Source organism: Trachurus trachurus, assembly GCF_905171665.1.
Source record: "Trachurus trachurus genome assembly, chromosome: 6".
Lineage (NCBI taxonomy): Eukaryota > Metazoa > Chordata > Actinopteri > Carangiformes > Carangidae > Trachurus > Trachurus trachurus.
The window spans coordinates 36,121,366-36,138,921 of record NC_139897.1 but is presented as its reverse complement, the minus strand read 5'-3'; the positions used below and the strand labels follow the sequence as shown (position 1 = coordinate 36,138,921).

The 17,556-nt window shown below is 46.7% G+C and overlaps 1 protein-coding gene across 1 annotated transcript in view; it reads right to left on the bottom strand.

Moving 5' to 3' along the window:
- Positions 1-3,799: 3,799 nt before the first annotated feature.
- lamb1a (laminin, beta 1a) overlaps positions 3,800-17,556 on the bottom strand; it is a gene marked incomplete at its 5' end in the record, with an annotated part of 39,020 nt that continues 25,263 nt past the window's right edge. The window contains 11 exons of the mRNA XM_083974449.1: positions 3,800-4,623; positions 4,801-4,960; positions 7,084-7,260; positions 7,833-7,974; positions 9,404-9,611; positions 10,089-10,233; positions 10,709-10,915; positions 11,912-12,153; positions 12,796-12,980; positions 13,700-14,069; positions 16,418-16,514. Of these exons, the coding sequence (XP_083830575.1) occupies positions 4,484-4,623; positions 4,801-4,960; positions 7,084-7,260; positions 7,833-7,974; positions 9,404-9,611; positions 10,089-10,233; positions 10,709-10,915; positions 11,912-12,153; positions 12,796-12,980; positions 13,700-14,069; positions 16,418-16,514 (2,073 nt within the window). The 3' untranslated portion in view covers positions 3,800-4,483. The remainder of the gene's footprint in view (positions 4,624-4,800; positions 4,961-7,083; positions 7,261-7,832; positions 7,975-9,403; positions 9,612-10,088; positions 10,234-10,708; positions 10,916-11,911; positions 12,154-12,795; positions 12,981-13,699; positions 14,070-16,417; positions 16,515-17,556) is intronic.

Genomic DNA, 17,556 nt, shown 5'->3' with positions numbered 1-17,556 from the left:
TGCAGAGCAGCTGTGAAAATGTTCTGATTGATGGGGAGTGAAGCGCTGCGCCGCAATGTGGTAACTTATTGTTGATTTCACGGGTCTATTGTCAGTCTCATGTAGACAGCTGATAGTCTGTGTATGAGTCGGCAAGAAGTTGAGCACATAGTTACAGTCTGTCATGTGCGCATTTACAGTGGGGGGGGGACGACTCTCTTCCTCCCGACTGCGTCCCAGAGGCTATATCGTCCCAAATACACATTTTTATGTCCACGGGACAGCGTTGGTCTGGAGCCCTGTGTATTACACTACATTTGTATCGCGCATTCCTAATAGGCCCACTACAGGGTCTCGCCCCATCTGCATGAACCAGTCAGCTACGCCACTGGTAGGAATGCACATAAATACTGCTTGTCACTGTTGAAAATTACAATTTTAATCCGTATTACTCTCTCTCATGTTCAAAATACGCCGACGCCTTTGAAACACGTCATTTAAACATGACAAACAATTAGACATATTTGGAGAGAGAGACGTTTTAGGGATCAGACACGCATAAACACGTCAAGGCTCCATACTATGATGATAATAATCTGATATAAAACCGGAAAAAACTTTTTTGTGTTGCTACAGTATACGCTTGGTGGACGCACACTTCACCCTGCACAGCAGAGCAGTCGGCACCGGTTTGGATGGAGCTGTGACAGACGGCTGGTGCTTCTGTAACAATATAACCTGCCTATATAACTTCATGTGTTGATCCAACCATGCTCCTCTACAGCTGAGGCTGTGAAGAGCCTCTTCCTCCCGTCGCTGCTGTAGCTCTGGAGTTGTGTGTATTTTTTTTTTTTTTTCCAAGTTTCATATCGAACTATTCTGGCTTTACTTCTTAAACGGTTCTTTAATCAACCAAGGATAGGCCTACTTAATTCACTAAATCTGTTTCTTCCCTCCAGCCTTTGACCAGTCCAAGTCACACCACTACTAACAGAAGAGAATTAAATATTTTTTCTGGACTCCACTTCACCCAAAATGACTTTGATCCGTGATCTCTCTTTTTTTCTCTCTCTCCCTATTTCCTCGTTTGCGTCATGGCTGCAGGTGAGCAGGTTGCACCTAACTCCTAATATGGTGGTCAGGATCTCCTTATATGGCTATTCATGTATGGAGATCTATGCTAATTGCTGATCACCGGGGGCGTGTTGTTAGTTTACGATGGGTTGGCATTCATGAAGTTACACACGTGTTTACGATCAAATCTGAGTTTCCCGCACCGTTCATGAATCCGGAGTAGAGTTTTAGTAGAGTGAGCTTTTATGTGCAAATCTACACACAGATTTACTCACGTTTCATGAATGAGACCCATTGTGTTCACATTATTTTAACAAGAAAAGAACATCCATCCTGATACTAACTGATCATCTAATGCCAATATTGATTGATTATCTAATCCTAATAACGCTCCAATGTAACTGGTGATGATCCTGTTGCCTGGTGACATGTTTACACCGATGTCACTTCCTGTGTTTGTCATTGTTGTCACAGTCTACCTGTGTGAAATAAAGCACTATGCAGTCATTATTACAGTCCAAGTCATTGTCTCGCTGCTCTGAGGTCGACTAACCAAGTAAAGCTGGCTCAGCCTTTATGTGCTATTCATCCTACACGTTACCTAGGTAACCTCATCCTCTGTTCTCTGAGGATTAACGACGGTCCTTTGTTACTTCTACTCCATGATTACAACAGCAGGTGGCAGAGTTGTCCCATTCAGGACGGCGTCCCTGTGGACTCGGCTGTTTGCCTTGTGACTCGTGCCTAGTCCACACGAGCCCAGGTATTTTTGAAACCGTAGTTTTGCTCCGCGTCCACACGAGTGGTGTAATAAAAACACTCCGTACACACGCAACCGTGGAATCTGCTACCAAGTGACGCAATGCACGTGTGGAAGGCTGTTTTAACCAATCAAAATACAGTGGAAACCGCTTATGGATCAAAAGGCTTGGGGCGGAATCATTTCTATACAAATGCTGTTTAAATAATTCATTATCAAGAAATCCGCTTATAGTGTTCATTTCTGGTCATTTTATGGATGAAAACATGCGCAAAAACAATCTCAAAACTACGTGCAGCCTCAGCTATTTATTATTTATTTTCGGCGGTGTCCCTTTGACGTGCTCTGCTGCAGCAGCCTGCACATGTTGCTGCGCTGTGTCTTGACTCTTGTGCTGTGTGTTGTTGTGCGCTGTGTCTTGACTCTTGTGCTTTGTGCATCACCTGGCTGGCTGAGGCGACAAGGCTGTCGGTGCGGCGCAACTCATTATCACTGGCTGTTGTGTGTCAAAACATGGATGAATGAAACATATCCACTTTATATCGACCGCGGACGTCACAAATAAATGTTCGGCTTTTGGCTCGTTCCTCATCTCCACATAGGCTCTTTTTATCACTGCATGACAGCAGTGCGACCCCCCCCCCCCCCCTCCCGTCGTACCCGGTCTGACAGTGACATAGGCTATTGCCTGTTCATTCATGAAAATCATCCCGAAAAGCTCTCAATCAAACAAGGTGGGGAATAAGAAACTGCGGCGCTACTGTAGTAGTTCTGTCATTTTAAAAACAGCTGATCTGTAGCGTCACTGTTACTGTAAATGATGCTGTGTGGAGAAGCAGCTGTGTTCTGTGATTGAGGGTGAGTTTGGAGCTGACAAGAGGATCGCCCTGACGACCGTTTCGTTATATTTTTCTCATCGAAAAACTATACAAATAGCATTTAGATGATGTAAAAAAAAAGAAATAAATAAAAGTGATAAAAATCCACTTTGTCACCTCCATTTTTGCGAGCTCACGTCAACTTCTGCAAACCGCTGCAAACAACCTCTGCAGCTGGCAGTGTTTACATCAGCACGTGTGCAGCTATGACATAAACGAGAAAAACAATCACGGTTGCCGTGTCCACACGCACCCGGTGAAACCAACCCCGGCCCAAAACCCCACCCTGGACTCCGGTTTCAAAAAACCACGGTTTCAGGTTTCCAAAAGCACGGTTGCGTGTGGACAGGACATACAACCGGGAACATATGTTCACGGTTTCAAAAATACCCGGGCTGGTGTGGACAAGGCATCGGTCTCTAACAGACTCGACGATGTAGCCAAACTTTGTGCAAAATTCTATTTTTGAGTAAATCCAGGATGAAAGTGTGTATTTTTTTTTTCGCATTGGATAATGCAGGCGCACGGATTATACGTCAGCCTGTACACGATTCACCAGCCACTGATATTGGATCCGTCAACCGTCATTCAAACGTCTGACAATTCAACTTCTCACTCAAACTCACAACTCAACTTCTCAAAAATAGGCAAAAATATGCAAAGTCACAACTCCACTTCCAGGTACGGGACCAAAAACTGCATGTTCCCCGGGTCCTTTTGGGGAAAAGCGGGGAACATAGGACCCTTTTTCTAAAAAAAGGGTCCTATGTTCCCCGGTCCCATAGGGATGATCCCTTCACCACAGCTCTCTGCACCGTTACAGTTACCGTGTGTGTTACTGTTGTAGTGTGTGGACTCTGAAGTGAAAACAACTGATCTCAAGTCATTTTATTCAGTTTTGGTTTCTTATAAAAACATCAAAGTAGAAAAAGTGATTGGATTACAACACAATGAAACCATAGTAACAGACGTGTACACAGTGAAACCATAGTAACAGACGTGAACACAGTGAAACCATAGTAACAGACGTGGGACCAACAGTTGGGTGTTGCTCTGATTGGAACTTTGCTGATTAAACATCGACTCAACAACTAGATCAATAAAACTCCTCAGAGCAGTTCTGAGAAAAATGAGTTGAAAGTATTGTTGTTGTCCAGTCAACTGTATTGAACTTAGGATTCTGAAAACTGGTCAAATCCTTTCTTTTGCGAGTAGTATTCTAGCTGTGTAAAAATATTTAACTCAAACTTAACATTTGACCCTTATTTCAGAGTTACCTCTGTCTGTCTGTGCATTGAGGCTAAATATAAGCTGGACATACAACACAAGAAAGAGGAAACTAACTCCTATTGGTTCATAATGGCAGCAGCCTGTTGTACAGTAGGAGTGTTGATCGTCTACACACAGAGAGAAGAAGGTAACTCATGTTACTGTGTTCTCTTGTTGTTTCACTGCAGTTTTTGGGAGTTACAGTGAAAACCACCCTCAGATATAAATACATCCCCAATAAGAAAACGTTGAGTCCAGATATTTATCCATTTATCCTAATCTTTAATGTCCCAAAAATGACAAAATCTCATTTTTGACAAAAAATGAGTTACCCCCTTTCTTGCGTTGTAGGGCAGTGTAGACGGTGGCCTTGTGGCTGGTCTGGGGTCAGTTAGAACAGATTGTGGCTGGTCTGGGGTCAGTTAGAACAGACAGATTGTGGCTGGTCTGGGGTCAGTTAGAACAGATTGTGGCTGGTCTGGGGTCAGTTAGAACAGACAGATTGTGGCTGGTCTGGGGTCAGTTAGAACAGACAGGTGCTGTAGACAGTAACTTTCTGGCTGATCTCCTGCAGCAGCTCCTTCACCGCCGCCTCCAGCTCCACCAGCAGCTCGGCCTTCAGCTCTAGAGTCTGTTGGTTGTCTCTGTAGGAGGTCTCCAGACCTGCAGGGACAGGAAACAGGAAACAGGCAGTTGGACGCTGCTCCCATGTCATGTGACTCACAGCTGGTTAGTCAACACCTTAACCAGCTGTTTAATTCTTCTAAAATCTTTATTTCTTATTCAGTCAGAGAGATGATGTCAGTGTGATGTCAGTGTGATGTCAGTGTGATGTCATACCTTTGAGCAGCTGCAGCTTGGCGCTGGCTTGCAACAACAGCCCTTTGGCTTCCTGTTGCAGTGACTCCGCCCTCTTCTTGGCCTCGGCGACGCCCCCGGCCTTCTGACCAATCAGCTGGTCCACGGCGGAGTACCGCTCCCTCAGGTCCGAGTCCAGGTCCTAAACACAACAAGGCAAGGCAGTTTTATTAGTATAGCCCGTTTTCACCACCCTAACCCTAACCCTCAAAGGGCTTTACATCCCATCATAACAACATCCTCTGTCCTTTAGTCTACTTGCCAACAATGAGTACCCGGAAATTTTTACTAAACTTAACCACTCCCTACCAAATATTTAACACTAATTCCTTACCTAAAATTAACCCAAATTTACCTAACTTAATTCAAAAAATGAATAGCCCTACTTTCAAAACTAAATTAAAACTTAGACTTATCGAACAAATACCCATACACTTTCCCTCTTTAAACTCCCACTCCTAGAACCCCAAGGAACATGGACTTTTCTTGGACTCCAATAAACAAACCTCCTGGAAACTAAAGGATAACCAAATGGAAACAACCTCCCAGGAACTAAGGAGAACCAATTGGAAACAAATCCAAACTACATGGACTCTCTTTTAGATTCCCCCTCCCCTACTCTACCCCTCTTTTTTTCTCTCTCTTTTCTACTCTAATATGGCTCATACGTAAATGGGAGGCGGAATGGGACTGACCTGCGTCGGCCCGTGCCTTGCCGTTGTTATCCCGATAACCGATCTGGCGTTGGCCAGAAAGGGGGAAACCCTGTGTATTTCCTCACTACACCTAACCCTCAAAGGGTTTTACATCCCATCGTAACAACATCCTCTGTCCTTTAGTCTACTTGCCAACAATGAGTACCCGGAAATGTTGAGTACCCCAAAGTTTTATGTTAGAAATAGATAGTATGGGTCCCCAGTATTCAGAAACTGCCGGATGCTAACTTATATATATTGGACAATTAGCATAACTGACATAATTAGCATAAATTAGCATAATTGCCTATATGGGCAATATTTCAACAAAATTGACTTGGCTGATCTGGGCAATATTGGAGTGGTTTTAGGGGTTATTGATGATGCTGAATCCATTTCTGACATTTTCAAAATTCAAAATGGCTGTCTAAACCGGAAGTGACCAGATTTTAACTGCCAGTGGGCCGATTTTGATGGATTTTAAGCCAAATCTTAAGTTTTAGAGGATGCTGGTTGGACATATAACTCATGTATTTGAAGTAATATATAGTATGGGTCCCCAGCATTCAGAAACTGCCGGATGCTGACTTGTATATAGTGAACAATTAGCATAATTGACATAATTAGCATACATTAGCATAATTGCTATGGGCAATATTTCAACAACTGCTTGGCTGATCTGGGCAATGTTGGAGTGGTTTTAGGGGTTATTGATGATGCTGAATCCATTTCTGACATTTTCAAAATTCAAAATGGCTATCTAAACCGGAAGTGACCAGATTTTGAAATCCATCAAAATTGGCCCACTGGCGGTTAAAATCTGGTCACTTCCGGTTTAGACAGCCATTTTGAATTTTGAAAATGTCAGAAATGGATTCAGCATCATCAATAACCCCTAAAACCACTCCAGTTTAAACCCGCTAACAATCGGCTTCTGGCCCATGGCAACGACTCTGCACTCGACACGTGTTTTAATGAGCTTGGCTCTGATTGGCTGGCGGTGGTGGCAGCTCGCCGGTGGGAGATCAGACCCATATGCCGATTGTTAGCAGGTCGACCTGCTCATCTCAGTGGGAAACAGAAACACAAATAGATGGTCAATGATCTGGAGTGGGCGTGGCCTAATGATCTGGAGTGGGCGTGGCCTATTGATCTGGGGTGGGCGTGGCCTACTGATCTGGGGTGGGCGTGGCCTATTGATCTGGAGTGGGCGTGGCCTAATGGTCTGGAGTGGGCGTGGCCTAATGGTCTGGAGTGGGCGTGGCCTATTGATCTGGAGTGGGCGTGGCCTATTGATCTGGAGTGGGCGTGGCCTCCTGATCTGGAGTGGGCGTGGCCTAATGGTATGGAGTGGGCGTGGCCTATTGATCTGGAGTGGGCGTGGCCTATTGATCTGGAGTGGGCGTGGCCTCCTGATCTGGAGTGGGCGTGGCCTAATGGTCTGGAGTGGGCGTGGTGGGCGTGGCCTATTGATCTGGAGTGGGGGTGGCCTAAGGATCTGGAGTGGGCGTGGCCTAATGATCCTGAGTGGGCGTGGCCTACTGATCATGAGTGGGCGTGGCCTCCTCACCTTCTGGACCTCCTCAGCCATCTGTCTGATGCTGGCTGCGTCCTGATTGGTCCGCTCGGTGCTCAGCGAGACGTTGGCAGCTTTGTCTTTCAGCAGCGTGACGTCCTGCTCCAGCCTCTGCAGCCTCTGGGTGGCGTTGTTCAGCTTCACCTCCGCGTCCGTCGTCTCCGACTGCACCTGTACACAACACAGACCAACAACAACATCGTCTCTATGTTTCTGCCGTGAGGTCAGTGAACGTTACGTGAGGTTTTTATGGCCCTTTTATGGCATAAAAGGGCTCTCACACCATCCCAACAAATAATCAGTACACTGGACTTCTGCTCTCTGTCGATTGGACCACTTTGTGACTTTGTGACTTTGTGACTTTGTGACATGCCAGGCTACAAGATGAGACTGTTGTTCACTCCTGACGGACAAATATGGACACATGTGCAGACACACACGTAATCTGTATGTACTGTCTAGAGCTAGACTTCAGCTCTGTAGGCTATACTACCTACTGCTGTAACACGTTAGGTCAAAATGTAAAAAGCAAAAGAAAAGAAAAGATCACGATAAAGATTTTATTCTGTGGGTAATGGGGGCGGGACTAGATCAGCTTTAGCTTCTCCTGCTTTCCCTTTCGGCCATGTGTACTGTATTATTGAACTAAGATGAAGTGTGATGATGATGATTTAATTGACATGCCCGAAATAAACAAATTGATTGATTGATTGATTGAGGTGAGTGTTGCCGCGGCGACCGACCGAGGACAGCAGCTGGTTGGTGCTCTGGATGTCGGCGGACGCCTGTTGGATGGCGCCGCTGGCCGCCGTCTGCGCTCGCTCAGCTTCTTCCAGAGCTCTCTTCACCGTCTCAGCCGAGTCCCTCACGTCCACCGCCTCGTCGCTAAGCAACACAGGAAGTCACAAGAGGTCAATCTCAGGACAGGATGTTGGACAAATAAAACCCTAACCCCCGATTTCCACCAACTGCGGAGCATTCGCTCCCATTAAAGTCAATCAGAGCATTTCAATTAGTGGAACAAGAAACGTATTAAAAGCTCATGCTGACATCCTGCATGTAAAGAGTTATAATAAAACATTTCAAACTCCACGTGCAGCTCGGTTAAATCAAAGTCTGTTGGTCCAGTCAGAGATTTTGTCATTGTAGTTTTCTTAAAATATTGTCTCGTCTCGATCTTGTAAACCCAATATCGTGTCTCGTCTCGTCTCGTGAGCTGAGTGTATCGTCACACCCCTAATCTCTAATGGTCTCTCGTGGTCTCTAGTGGTCTCTAGTGGTCTCTAATGGTCTCTAGTGGTCTCTGATGGTCTCTAGTGGTCTCTAGTGGTCTCTAGTGGTCTCTGATGGTCTCCGATGGTCTCTAGTGGTCTCTAGTGGTCTCTGATGGTCTCCGATGGTCTCTAATGGTCTCTAGTGGTCTCTAGTGGTCTCTAGTGGTCTCTAGTGGTCTCCGATGGTCTCTGATGGTCTCCGATGGTCTCTAATGGTCTCTGATGGTCTCTGATGGTCTCTAGTGGTCTCTAGTGGTCTCTGATGGTCTCTAATGGTCTCTGATGGTCTCTAGTGGTCTCTGAAGGTCTCCAATGGTCTCTGATGGTCTCCAATGGTCTCCAGTGGTCTCTAATGGTCTCTAGTGGTCTCCAATGGTCTCCAATGGTCTTTAATGGTCTCCAGTGGTCTCCAATGGTCTCTAATTGTCTCTAATGGTCTCTAGTGGTCTCTAGTGGTCTCCAATGGTCTCTAATTGTCTCTAATGGTCTCTAGTGGTCTCCGATGGTCTCCAGTGGTCTCTAATGGTCTCTAGTGGTCTCTAGTGGTCTCTATGGTCTCTAATGGTCTCTAGTGGTCTCTGGTGGTCTCCAATGGTCTCCAATGGTCTCTAATGATCTCTAATGGTCTGTACTGGTCTCTATTGGTCTCTGTTGGGTTCTGCAGTCTGCTGTGGGACTTGTGCGACGCTCTGGAGGAACCTCTGAACCTCTGAACCTCATTTCCATCTCAGCAGAAATACGCAGCAGGTCTACAGGTCTACCATCAACCCATCAGATCGCCCCACACAGGAAGTCAAATGCACAGAGCATCCGCTACATTTCAAAATAAAACACTTTCTGATTGTAATTCATCACTTTGTCAGCGCTATATAGATGTAAACCATTATTATTATTAAAACTAACATTTGTTCAACTCATGGAGTTGGAAAACCGTATGATTTTATACACAGCTGTTACACAGTAGGTTGTAGTTCCAGCTGGAGTTGGACTGGGTCGGGTTTAGACCGGGTTTGGACCGGGTTTGGACCGCGAGTACTCACCTGACTCTCCGGGCCTGGTCCAGCAGCCTCTCGGCTCTCTGGATGTCGTCGGCGCTCTGCTGCAGGATCGATTCCACGTGTCCCAGCTCTCCGACCTTCTGCCGGATCTCCTCCGTCAGGTTCTGCAGCTGAGCCGGCGTGGTCGGCATCTGCATGGCCAAGACCTCGTTGGCCACCAGCTCCACGCTCTCCAGGTCGGCCGCGTCCTCTGGAGGAGCAGCAACATCTGGTCAGACATCTGGTCTAACATCTGGTCTAACATCTGGTCTAACATCTGCTCAAACATCTGATCAAACATCTGCTCAAACATCTGATCAAACATCTGGTCAAACATCTGGTCTAACATCTGCTCAAACATCTCCTCAAACATCTCCTCAAACATCTGCTCAAACATCTGGGCAAACATCTCCTCTAAAACATCTGGTCAAACATCTGGTCAAACGTCTGATCAAACATCTGCTCAAACATCTGATCAAACGTCTGATCAAACATCTGGTCAAACATCTGGTCAAACGTCTGGTCAAACATCTGCCCAAACATCTAACAGGAAGTGGTGTTTACGTGTAAAAGTCAAACAGGAAGTGGTGTTTACGCGTCAGAGTCAAACAGGAAGTGGTGTTTAGGTGTCAGAGTCAAACAGGAAGTGGTGTTTAGGTGTCAGAGTCAAACAGGAAGTGGTGTTTACGTGTCAGGAAGTCTCGGATGTCTCTGATGAGGCTCCTCAGCTCCTCGTTGCTGCGCTCCACCTTCTGCTTGGTGCTGTTGGTCTTCATCAGGACCTCGCCGGCGCTGAGCCGCGCCGCGTCCGCCTGCAGCCGCGCCAAGGACACCTAGGACAGAGGACAGTTAGAGACAAAGACACCTAGGACAGAGGACAGTTAGAGCTGGCTAGACCTGACTGAACTAAGGCCTCATCACCATCTTTTATCTCTAGAGCAACAACTCTGTGGAAGAATCTACCTCACTACCTCTGTTGTGTTGAAAGGAAACAGGTTTTTAAAAAGAAATAGAAATGTTATTTTGTATGAACTGTATACGAGTTAGTGTGGTTCCACTTTGTTATCTAAGAAGAACTCTGTTGAAGGTTGGTGGAAATGTTCAAATGTTTGTTTTAACTTTTTAACATTGAGGTTGTTGTGATTGACTGTAAATGTAAATGTAAATGTAAATGTATGATATGTTGTGTATTTGTATATTTAGTGTTGTTCCTTGTGGACCCCAGGAAGACGAGCTGGCTACTGAGGTACCAGCTAACGGGGATCCTTCAGAAACTATTCTAAAAGGACCAGGACCGGTCAGACTCACCATCTTGGAGAGTTTCTCCACTTCTCCGACGGCGCTGAGGATTTCCTGCTGAGACTCCTGAGCCGTGTTCCAGACGCTGCCGGCGCTCGTCACCACGCCGTCGCAGCCCGGACCGCCACACGCGGTCCGACCCTCCGAGTCCACGCAGCCCAGACCGCCGCACGACGACGAGCACCGGTCCTGACCCGCAGACGGACTACCGCAGGTCTAAAGAACAGGGACCAGAAGGAACCGTGAGTTCAGACTGAGGCCTGAGACCAGGTGAAGACCAGGCCAGGCAAGATAAGATCAGATATACTTTCAGAGATGGACAGAGTACTCAACCCCAGTACTTGAGTCAGAGTAAATGTCTTATTCTCCACATCAATGAATGACTCTAATAGTTTCTAAATGAATGTAAGGAGCTTTTAACTCTTGTTAGTGAGAATGAACTCTTTGAAAGCAGCTGCACTGATGTGCTGCTTTTAGGGGTTAGGGTTTCCTTCTCTGACAAACACAGCTTGTGTCCAATAGGATTTTAGAAAAAGACCTGAAAGTAACCAGTACTTTTCAGCCGTACTACTAATTAACTCCAGTAAAAGTACTAATATTTGTCTTGGAAATGTATTCAAGTAAGAGTAATAAGTACCAAAGAAATCTAATACTCCAGTAAAGTACAAATCCTCTGGATATGTACTTAAGTACAGTACTCAGGTAAATATACTCTGTTGCTGTCCACCACTGTCTACTTTATTGTCCCAGAGGGAGTTCCTTGGCTACGGACCTTGTGGCTGAGCTCCGACAGCTCCAGCGTTTGCAGCGTTCCCGCCAGGTCGTCCAGCCGCATCTATCTATCTATCTATCTATCTATCTATCTATCTATCTATCTATCTATCTATCTATCTATCTATCTATCTATCTATCTATCTATCTATCTATCTATCTATCTATCTATCTATCTATCTATCTATCTATCTATCTATCTATCTGTATCTACGTTCTTGTCCCAGAGGGAGTTCCTTGGCTACGGACCTTGTGGCTGAGCTCCGACAGCTCCAGCGTTTGCAGCGTTCCCGCCAGGTCGTCCAGCCGCATCTATCTATCTACCTACCTACCTACCTACCTACCTACCTACCTACCTACCTACCTACCTACCTACCTATCTATCTATCTATCTATCTATATCTACGTTCTTGTCCCAGAGGGAGTTCCTTGGTGCCGGACCTTGTGGCTGAGCTCCGACAGCTCCAGCGTCTGCAGCGTTCCCGCCAGGTCGTCCAGCCGCTGAGCGCGGTCGTCGTGTCTCCTCAGGAACTCGTCTCTGGTGGCGTTCAGTTTGTCCGTCGTCAGCCGCCGTAGAGCGGCCGCCGTTTCCACGGCGCCGCCGGCGTCCGTGGTGGAGGCGTTGGCTCGGGCCTCGGCCTCCTGAGACTGCAGGAAGTACTTGGTGACGCTGTTGGTTGCCCCTGGCGACAGGCAGGAAGAACACATGAGTTGTGAGATCACCCCCCACTGACCCCCGACCAATATTTTTTTTCGTAGGATAGGTCCGGGAAAGTCCCGCCTTTCCCGCCTCTGATTGGCTAGATGAGCTGTCCTCTGATTGGCTGGTCCAACATCAGCTGTACTGCAGTAAAACTAAAATAGCACTAACTGAAATCTTTAGTTTAGTTTCTGACGCCATGGCGAAGCGGTTTGCGTTTTCCCCTGCGGTGTGGTGAATCCCCGCTGGTTTCACATTCCGAAAAATTTTGTTTTTAAATTTATATTCCAAGTTTACATTTTGAGTTTGAGTGAAAAGTGTAGTTGTCCCATTGGTTGGGTTTAGGCAATGAAGAAAGGAGTTGGTTAAGTTCAGTAAAAAGAGCCACATAAGTAGAGAGAGTCCATGTTTACATCTGAGTGAGAAGTGTGAGTGGAGAGTCCGTAGATCTGTGCTCTTATCACCATGGATGTATTAAATTATCATGCAGCTTATCAGCCTGCGTTTCACAGCCAAAACAAACAACCAATCAGGCGAGAGTCCTTCTAGCCAATCAGAGGCGGGACAGATGGGAAAGGCGGGACTTTCCCGGACCTTTGAGTTTTGAGCTTTGAGCTGCTCTCACCTGTGATGTCAGAGTTCTTGATGGCCTCCACCTGGTCCAGCAGCTCCAGAACCGTCCGCTCCAGTTTCTGAGCGTCCGACGTCACCGAGTCCAGTTTGGTTCTAGCTCCAGAGTCCTGGTCCTGGACCTGCTGCAGAGTCGCCTCGGTGTGGTTCAACACCTGGCTCAGGGCCAGCACCAGGTCGCTGGGGGGACAGAGGGGTCAGGGGTCAGGGGTTAGGGGTCAGAGGTCAGGGGTTAGTGCAGACTAGAGCTCTGTAACAGAGCGTAAGGACAGCATTGGTCCAATGGAAGCGCCTCCTGGTGGAGTAATATTACTGTTAGCCGATTGGCCGTTTGCCCCAACTACACAGCTGTTAGCCGATTGGCCGTTAGCCCCAACTACACAGCTGTTAGCCCCAACTACACAGCTGTTAGCCAATTGGCCGTTAGCCCCAACTACACAGCTGTTAGCCGATTGGCCGTTAGCCCCAACTACACAGCTGTTAGCCGATTGGCCGTTAGCCCCAACTACACAGCTGTTAGCTGATTGGCCGTTTGCCCCAAGGCTGTTAGCCGATTGGCTGTTAGCCCCAACTACACGGCTGTTAGCCGATTGGCTGTTAGCCGATTGGCCGTTAGCCCCAACTACACAGCTGTTAGCCGATTGGCCGTTTGCCCCAAGGCTGTTAGCCGATTGGCTGTTAGCCCCAACTACACGGCTGTTAGCCGATTGGCCGTTTGCCCCAAGGCTGTTAGCCGATTGGCTGTTAGCCCCAACTACACGGCTGTTAGCCGATTGGCCGTTTGCCCCAACTACACAGCTCTTAGCCGATTGGCCGTTTGCCCCAACTACACGGCTGTTAGCCGATTGGCTGTTAGCCGATTGGCCGTTTGCCCGTTACTCATATCAGCTTCTACTGACCTGGCCTGGTCCAGCAGCTGCTGGGTTTCGCTCAGCGGTTGCGCCGCGGCGTTCTGGTTCAGCAGCACGCGGATGCGCTCGGCGCTCCGCTCCACGCCGTCCACGGCCGCCTTGTACGGCCCGCTGACTCCGCCCGCTTTGATGGCGTTGACCTTGTTGACCAGCCGGTGCGTCTGATTGGTCAGCCGGCCGATGACGTCGTCCCACTCGGCGAAGCACTGGTGACATCGCTGACAGTCGGGGAACGTTCCAGAGAATCCACGGGCGCAGACGTCACAGCGGCGTCCGGCCACGCCGTCCACGCACACACACTGACCGGTCGCCGGGTCACACTGTTGCTGGGAAACGCCACGGGGGTCGCAGTCACAGGCTGCACACACACACACACACACACACACAGTTAGACACACTGTTACAACAGTAGAGACGACACAAAGAGTAGCACACAACCCGACAACCTGAACCCGGCAAAGAAAATAAAAAAACAGCGAAAGCGCCGATTGAAACCAGACCGGACCGGACCGGACCGGACCGGACCGGACCGACCCACCTGACCTGCAGCCTCTTTTCAGCCCAAACCGGCCAGGACTGGTGTGTCGAGTTGGGAACTGAAGTTGAGAACTCCAAGGTTGTGTCCTAACCCCCTCCTCAGTTGTTGTAGTGGAATGTTTAGTGATTATTAATGTTCACTATCTAGTGACTGAATCTATCCCATAATTCACCGCAACATGTAGTGAACATCCGATGGTCACTAACCGGAGCAAGATATCCCATCATGCATTGCGGTCACGGATGGCCGTTACCACAGCGACCCAGAGCGACCGGTGTAGCTACCAAATAAATGAAGTAGTGACCGGTGTAGCTACCAAATAAATGCAAGTAGTGACCGGTGTAGCTACCAAATAAATGAAGTAGTGACCGGTGTAGCTACCAAATAAATGCAGTAGCGACCGGTGTAGCTACCAAATAAATGCAGTAGTGACCGGTGTAGCTACCAAATAAATGCAGTAGCGACCGGTGTAGCTACCAAATAAATGCAGTAGTGACCGGTGTAGCTACCAAATAAATGCAGTAGTGACCGGTGTAGCTACCAAATAAATGCAGTAGTGACCGGTGTAGCTACCAAATAAATGAAGTAGTGACCGGTGTAGCTGCCAAATAAATGAAGTAGTGACCGGTGTAGCTACCAAATAAATGTGTCGTGGCTTCCACAGACTCCCAAAACAAACGTCGGAGCAAATTTCCTAACAAGCGTTATAAACTGACCACAGACTCTGGATAGAGAGGCTAATTTCTGTTAGCCCGTCTATGAGATTTTACATTATACGTTAGCATTAAGCTAGCTGACTTTATGCTTAGGTGTGACACTGGCTGTGTGTGTTTTGAACGTGGTTTCAAACTATGTGGGTTTGATTGAACATCTTTGATGCTTAAATATATATATTACCGCATATTGCTTTACTCCTCTTTTTATGTTGGTACCTATATACCCGTAGGTCTATGCTACACCGGCCGTTACCATGGTTGTAACCATGACGGTGGCAAGGAAGAGACACCGCCAGGTATTAGATTCTCTCTGTGAACTGGGACGAGGACTGAACTCTGAGACGACGCTCAGAAGGAGCAGAGAGCAGCTGTAAACAGACTGACTGACACACACACACACACACACACACACACACACACACACACACACACACACACACACACACACACACACACACACACACACTGTAACACACACACACACACACACACACACACACACACACACTGTAACACACACACACACACACACTGTAACACACACACTGTAACACACTCTTTGCTGACTTGTTTCATTTAGAGTCAAAACAGGAAAAGTCTGAGACAAACTCAGACATCACAGGACAGGATGTTTGTGTGTGTGTGTGTGTGTGTGTGTGTGTGTGTGTGTGTGTGTGTGTGTGTGTGTGTGTGTGTGTGTGTGTGTGTGTGTGTGTGTGTGTGTGTGTGTAACATCTGGTTCATATTAATCACAGCTGAAGCTTCTCTCAGAAAGAACAACAACTCCCCTCCCTTCACCAACAAAGCCTCTTTGTAGATCTCAGGATGGTCTCCACGGCAACAGGCCCAGAAGGCTGGAGAGAACATCTGGAACTGATACGAGGCGCAGCGTGTTGCAGCACGGCATGCTGGGAGCGGTAACGTTCCCACGATGCAACGGCACAACAGCTGAATAGTCTTGTTTCCTTATTTATTATATTTAATTTTTTTTATCTTAGTTTATTTATTACTGAGAGCGATGTTTTTACAGTTGTTTTATTTTAAAATGTGTGTGTGTGTGTGTGTGTGTGTGTGTGTGTGTGTGTGTGTGTGCGTATGTGAGGGTATGTGAGGTATGATATTTTTTATTTACGTCTGTGTTTCATTGGTACAGTCGAGAGCTTGGTTTTTTTGCATTTCACTGCACTGTTTTTTAACTTTGGTTTTAGCTTTGATGTGACCAATAAACTATCTATCTATCTATCTATCTATCTATCTATCTATCTATCTATCTATCTATCTATCTATCTATCTATCTATCTATCTATCTATCTATCTATCTATCTATCTATCTATCTATCCATCATCTATCTATCTATCTATCTATCTATCTATCTATCTATCTATCTATCTATCTATCTATCTATCTATCTATCTATCTATCTATCTTCTGTCGTCTCCATGGAAACCTACCGTGACATTTGACCTCTGGGTCGCCCCAGAACAGCTCTCTGCACTCGCTGCAGGTTCTCCCTCCGAAGCCGGGACGGCACGAGCACTGGCCGCTCACCTGGGAACGAGAGGGGCGGAGCTTAGAGGGTTAGTAATAAATGATAATAAATGACAAATACAAACCAACACATTAATACATAAAAACTAAAATACATACAGAAAACACACATACAAAACAAAACATCCAAGACAAACACTTCACATCTGTTACCCGCTCCTACACTGAATCACTACACAACAAGGACGCCAAGACCCAATTTACAAATACAGGCTACTAATGGGTAGCCTCGTAAACCCGCCTCTCCCGGAACTGCATTTCATTTCATCTCTGAGGGAGAGTCTGGCCTCATCCCCGCTCCAAGCGTTTGGCCTGAAACCCTCAGAAGGCCAAGCCAATCAGCGTCGCCGCTGTGATTGACACAGCACGTTGGCCAATCAGGGACCGACTGGTGCAAAGCCCCGTCACTACACCAACTTGCTGATTGGCTGAATGGGGTTGTCTGTCAACGCTACTACTCCCAACCAGCTCCCGCCCCCAACGCTTAGAGGGGGAATGAGGCCAGACTCTCCCTCAGAATGAAATGAAATGCAGTTCCGGGAGAGGTGGGTTTACGAGGCTAACTAATGGTCACAATAATAATCTCTTAGTTTCATTTAAAACTAACCATGTTTCTTTGTTGTGTAACATAATTCTAAAGGGCATTCCACTCCTTCATAGCTCTGTATAATACTGTACGTTGGGTAAAATAAAATAACCTCCAGCAGCGTCCAGTTGAGTAATTATGTATGTTTGAACTAAAAGATAATTTTCTATACTAAATGTATGGCATTTTAGTTGTTATAATATTTCTAAGAAAAACCATCAACAAATATGACGATCTGTGCTGAACATCCAGCCAACAGAGACCGGCAGCATTTGACAAATATTCAACCTTATTCCACACATAAGTGCAACACGTGCTGCTTTGTTTTGTAGAAGTTGCAGTTTTCTGATGTTGGCTAGTGAGGGATTGGACCAAACAACTGGACAATAAAATAATCCAGATGTGACAAAACCAGAGCTTGAATGACTTGTTTAGTAACTTGTGTTGTTAGATATT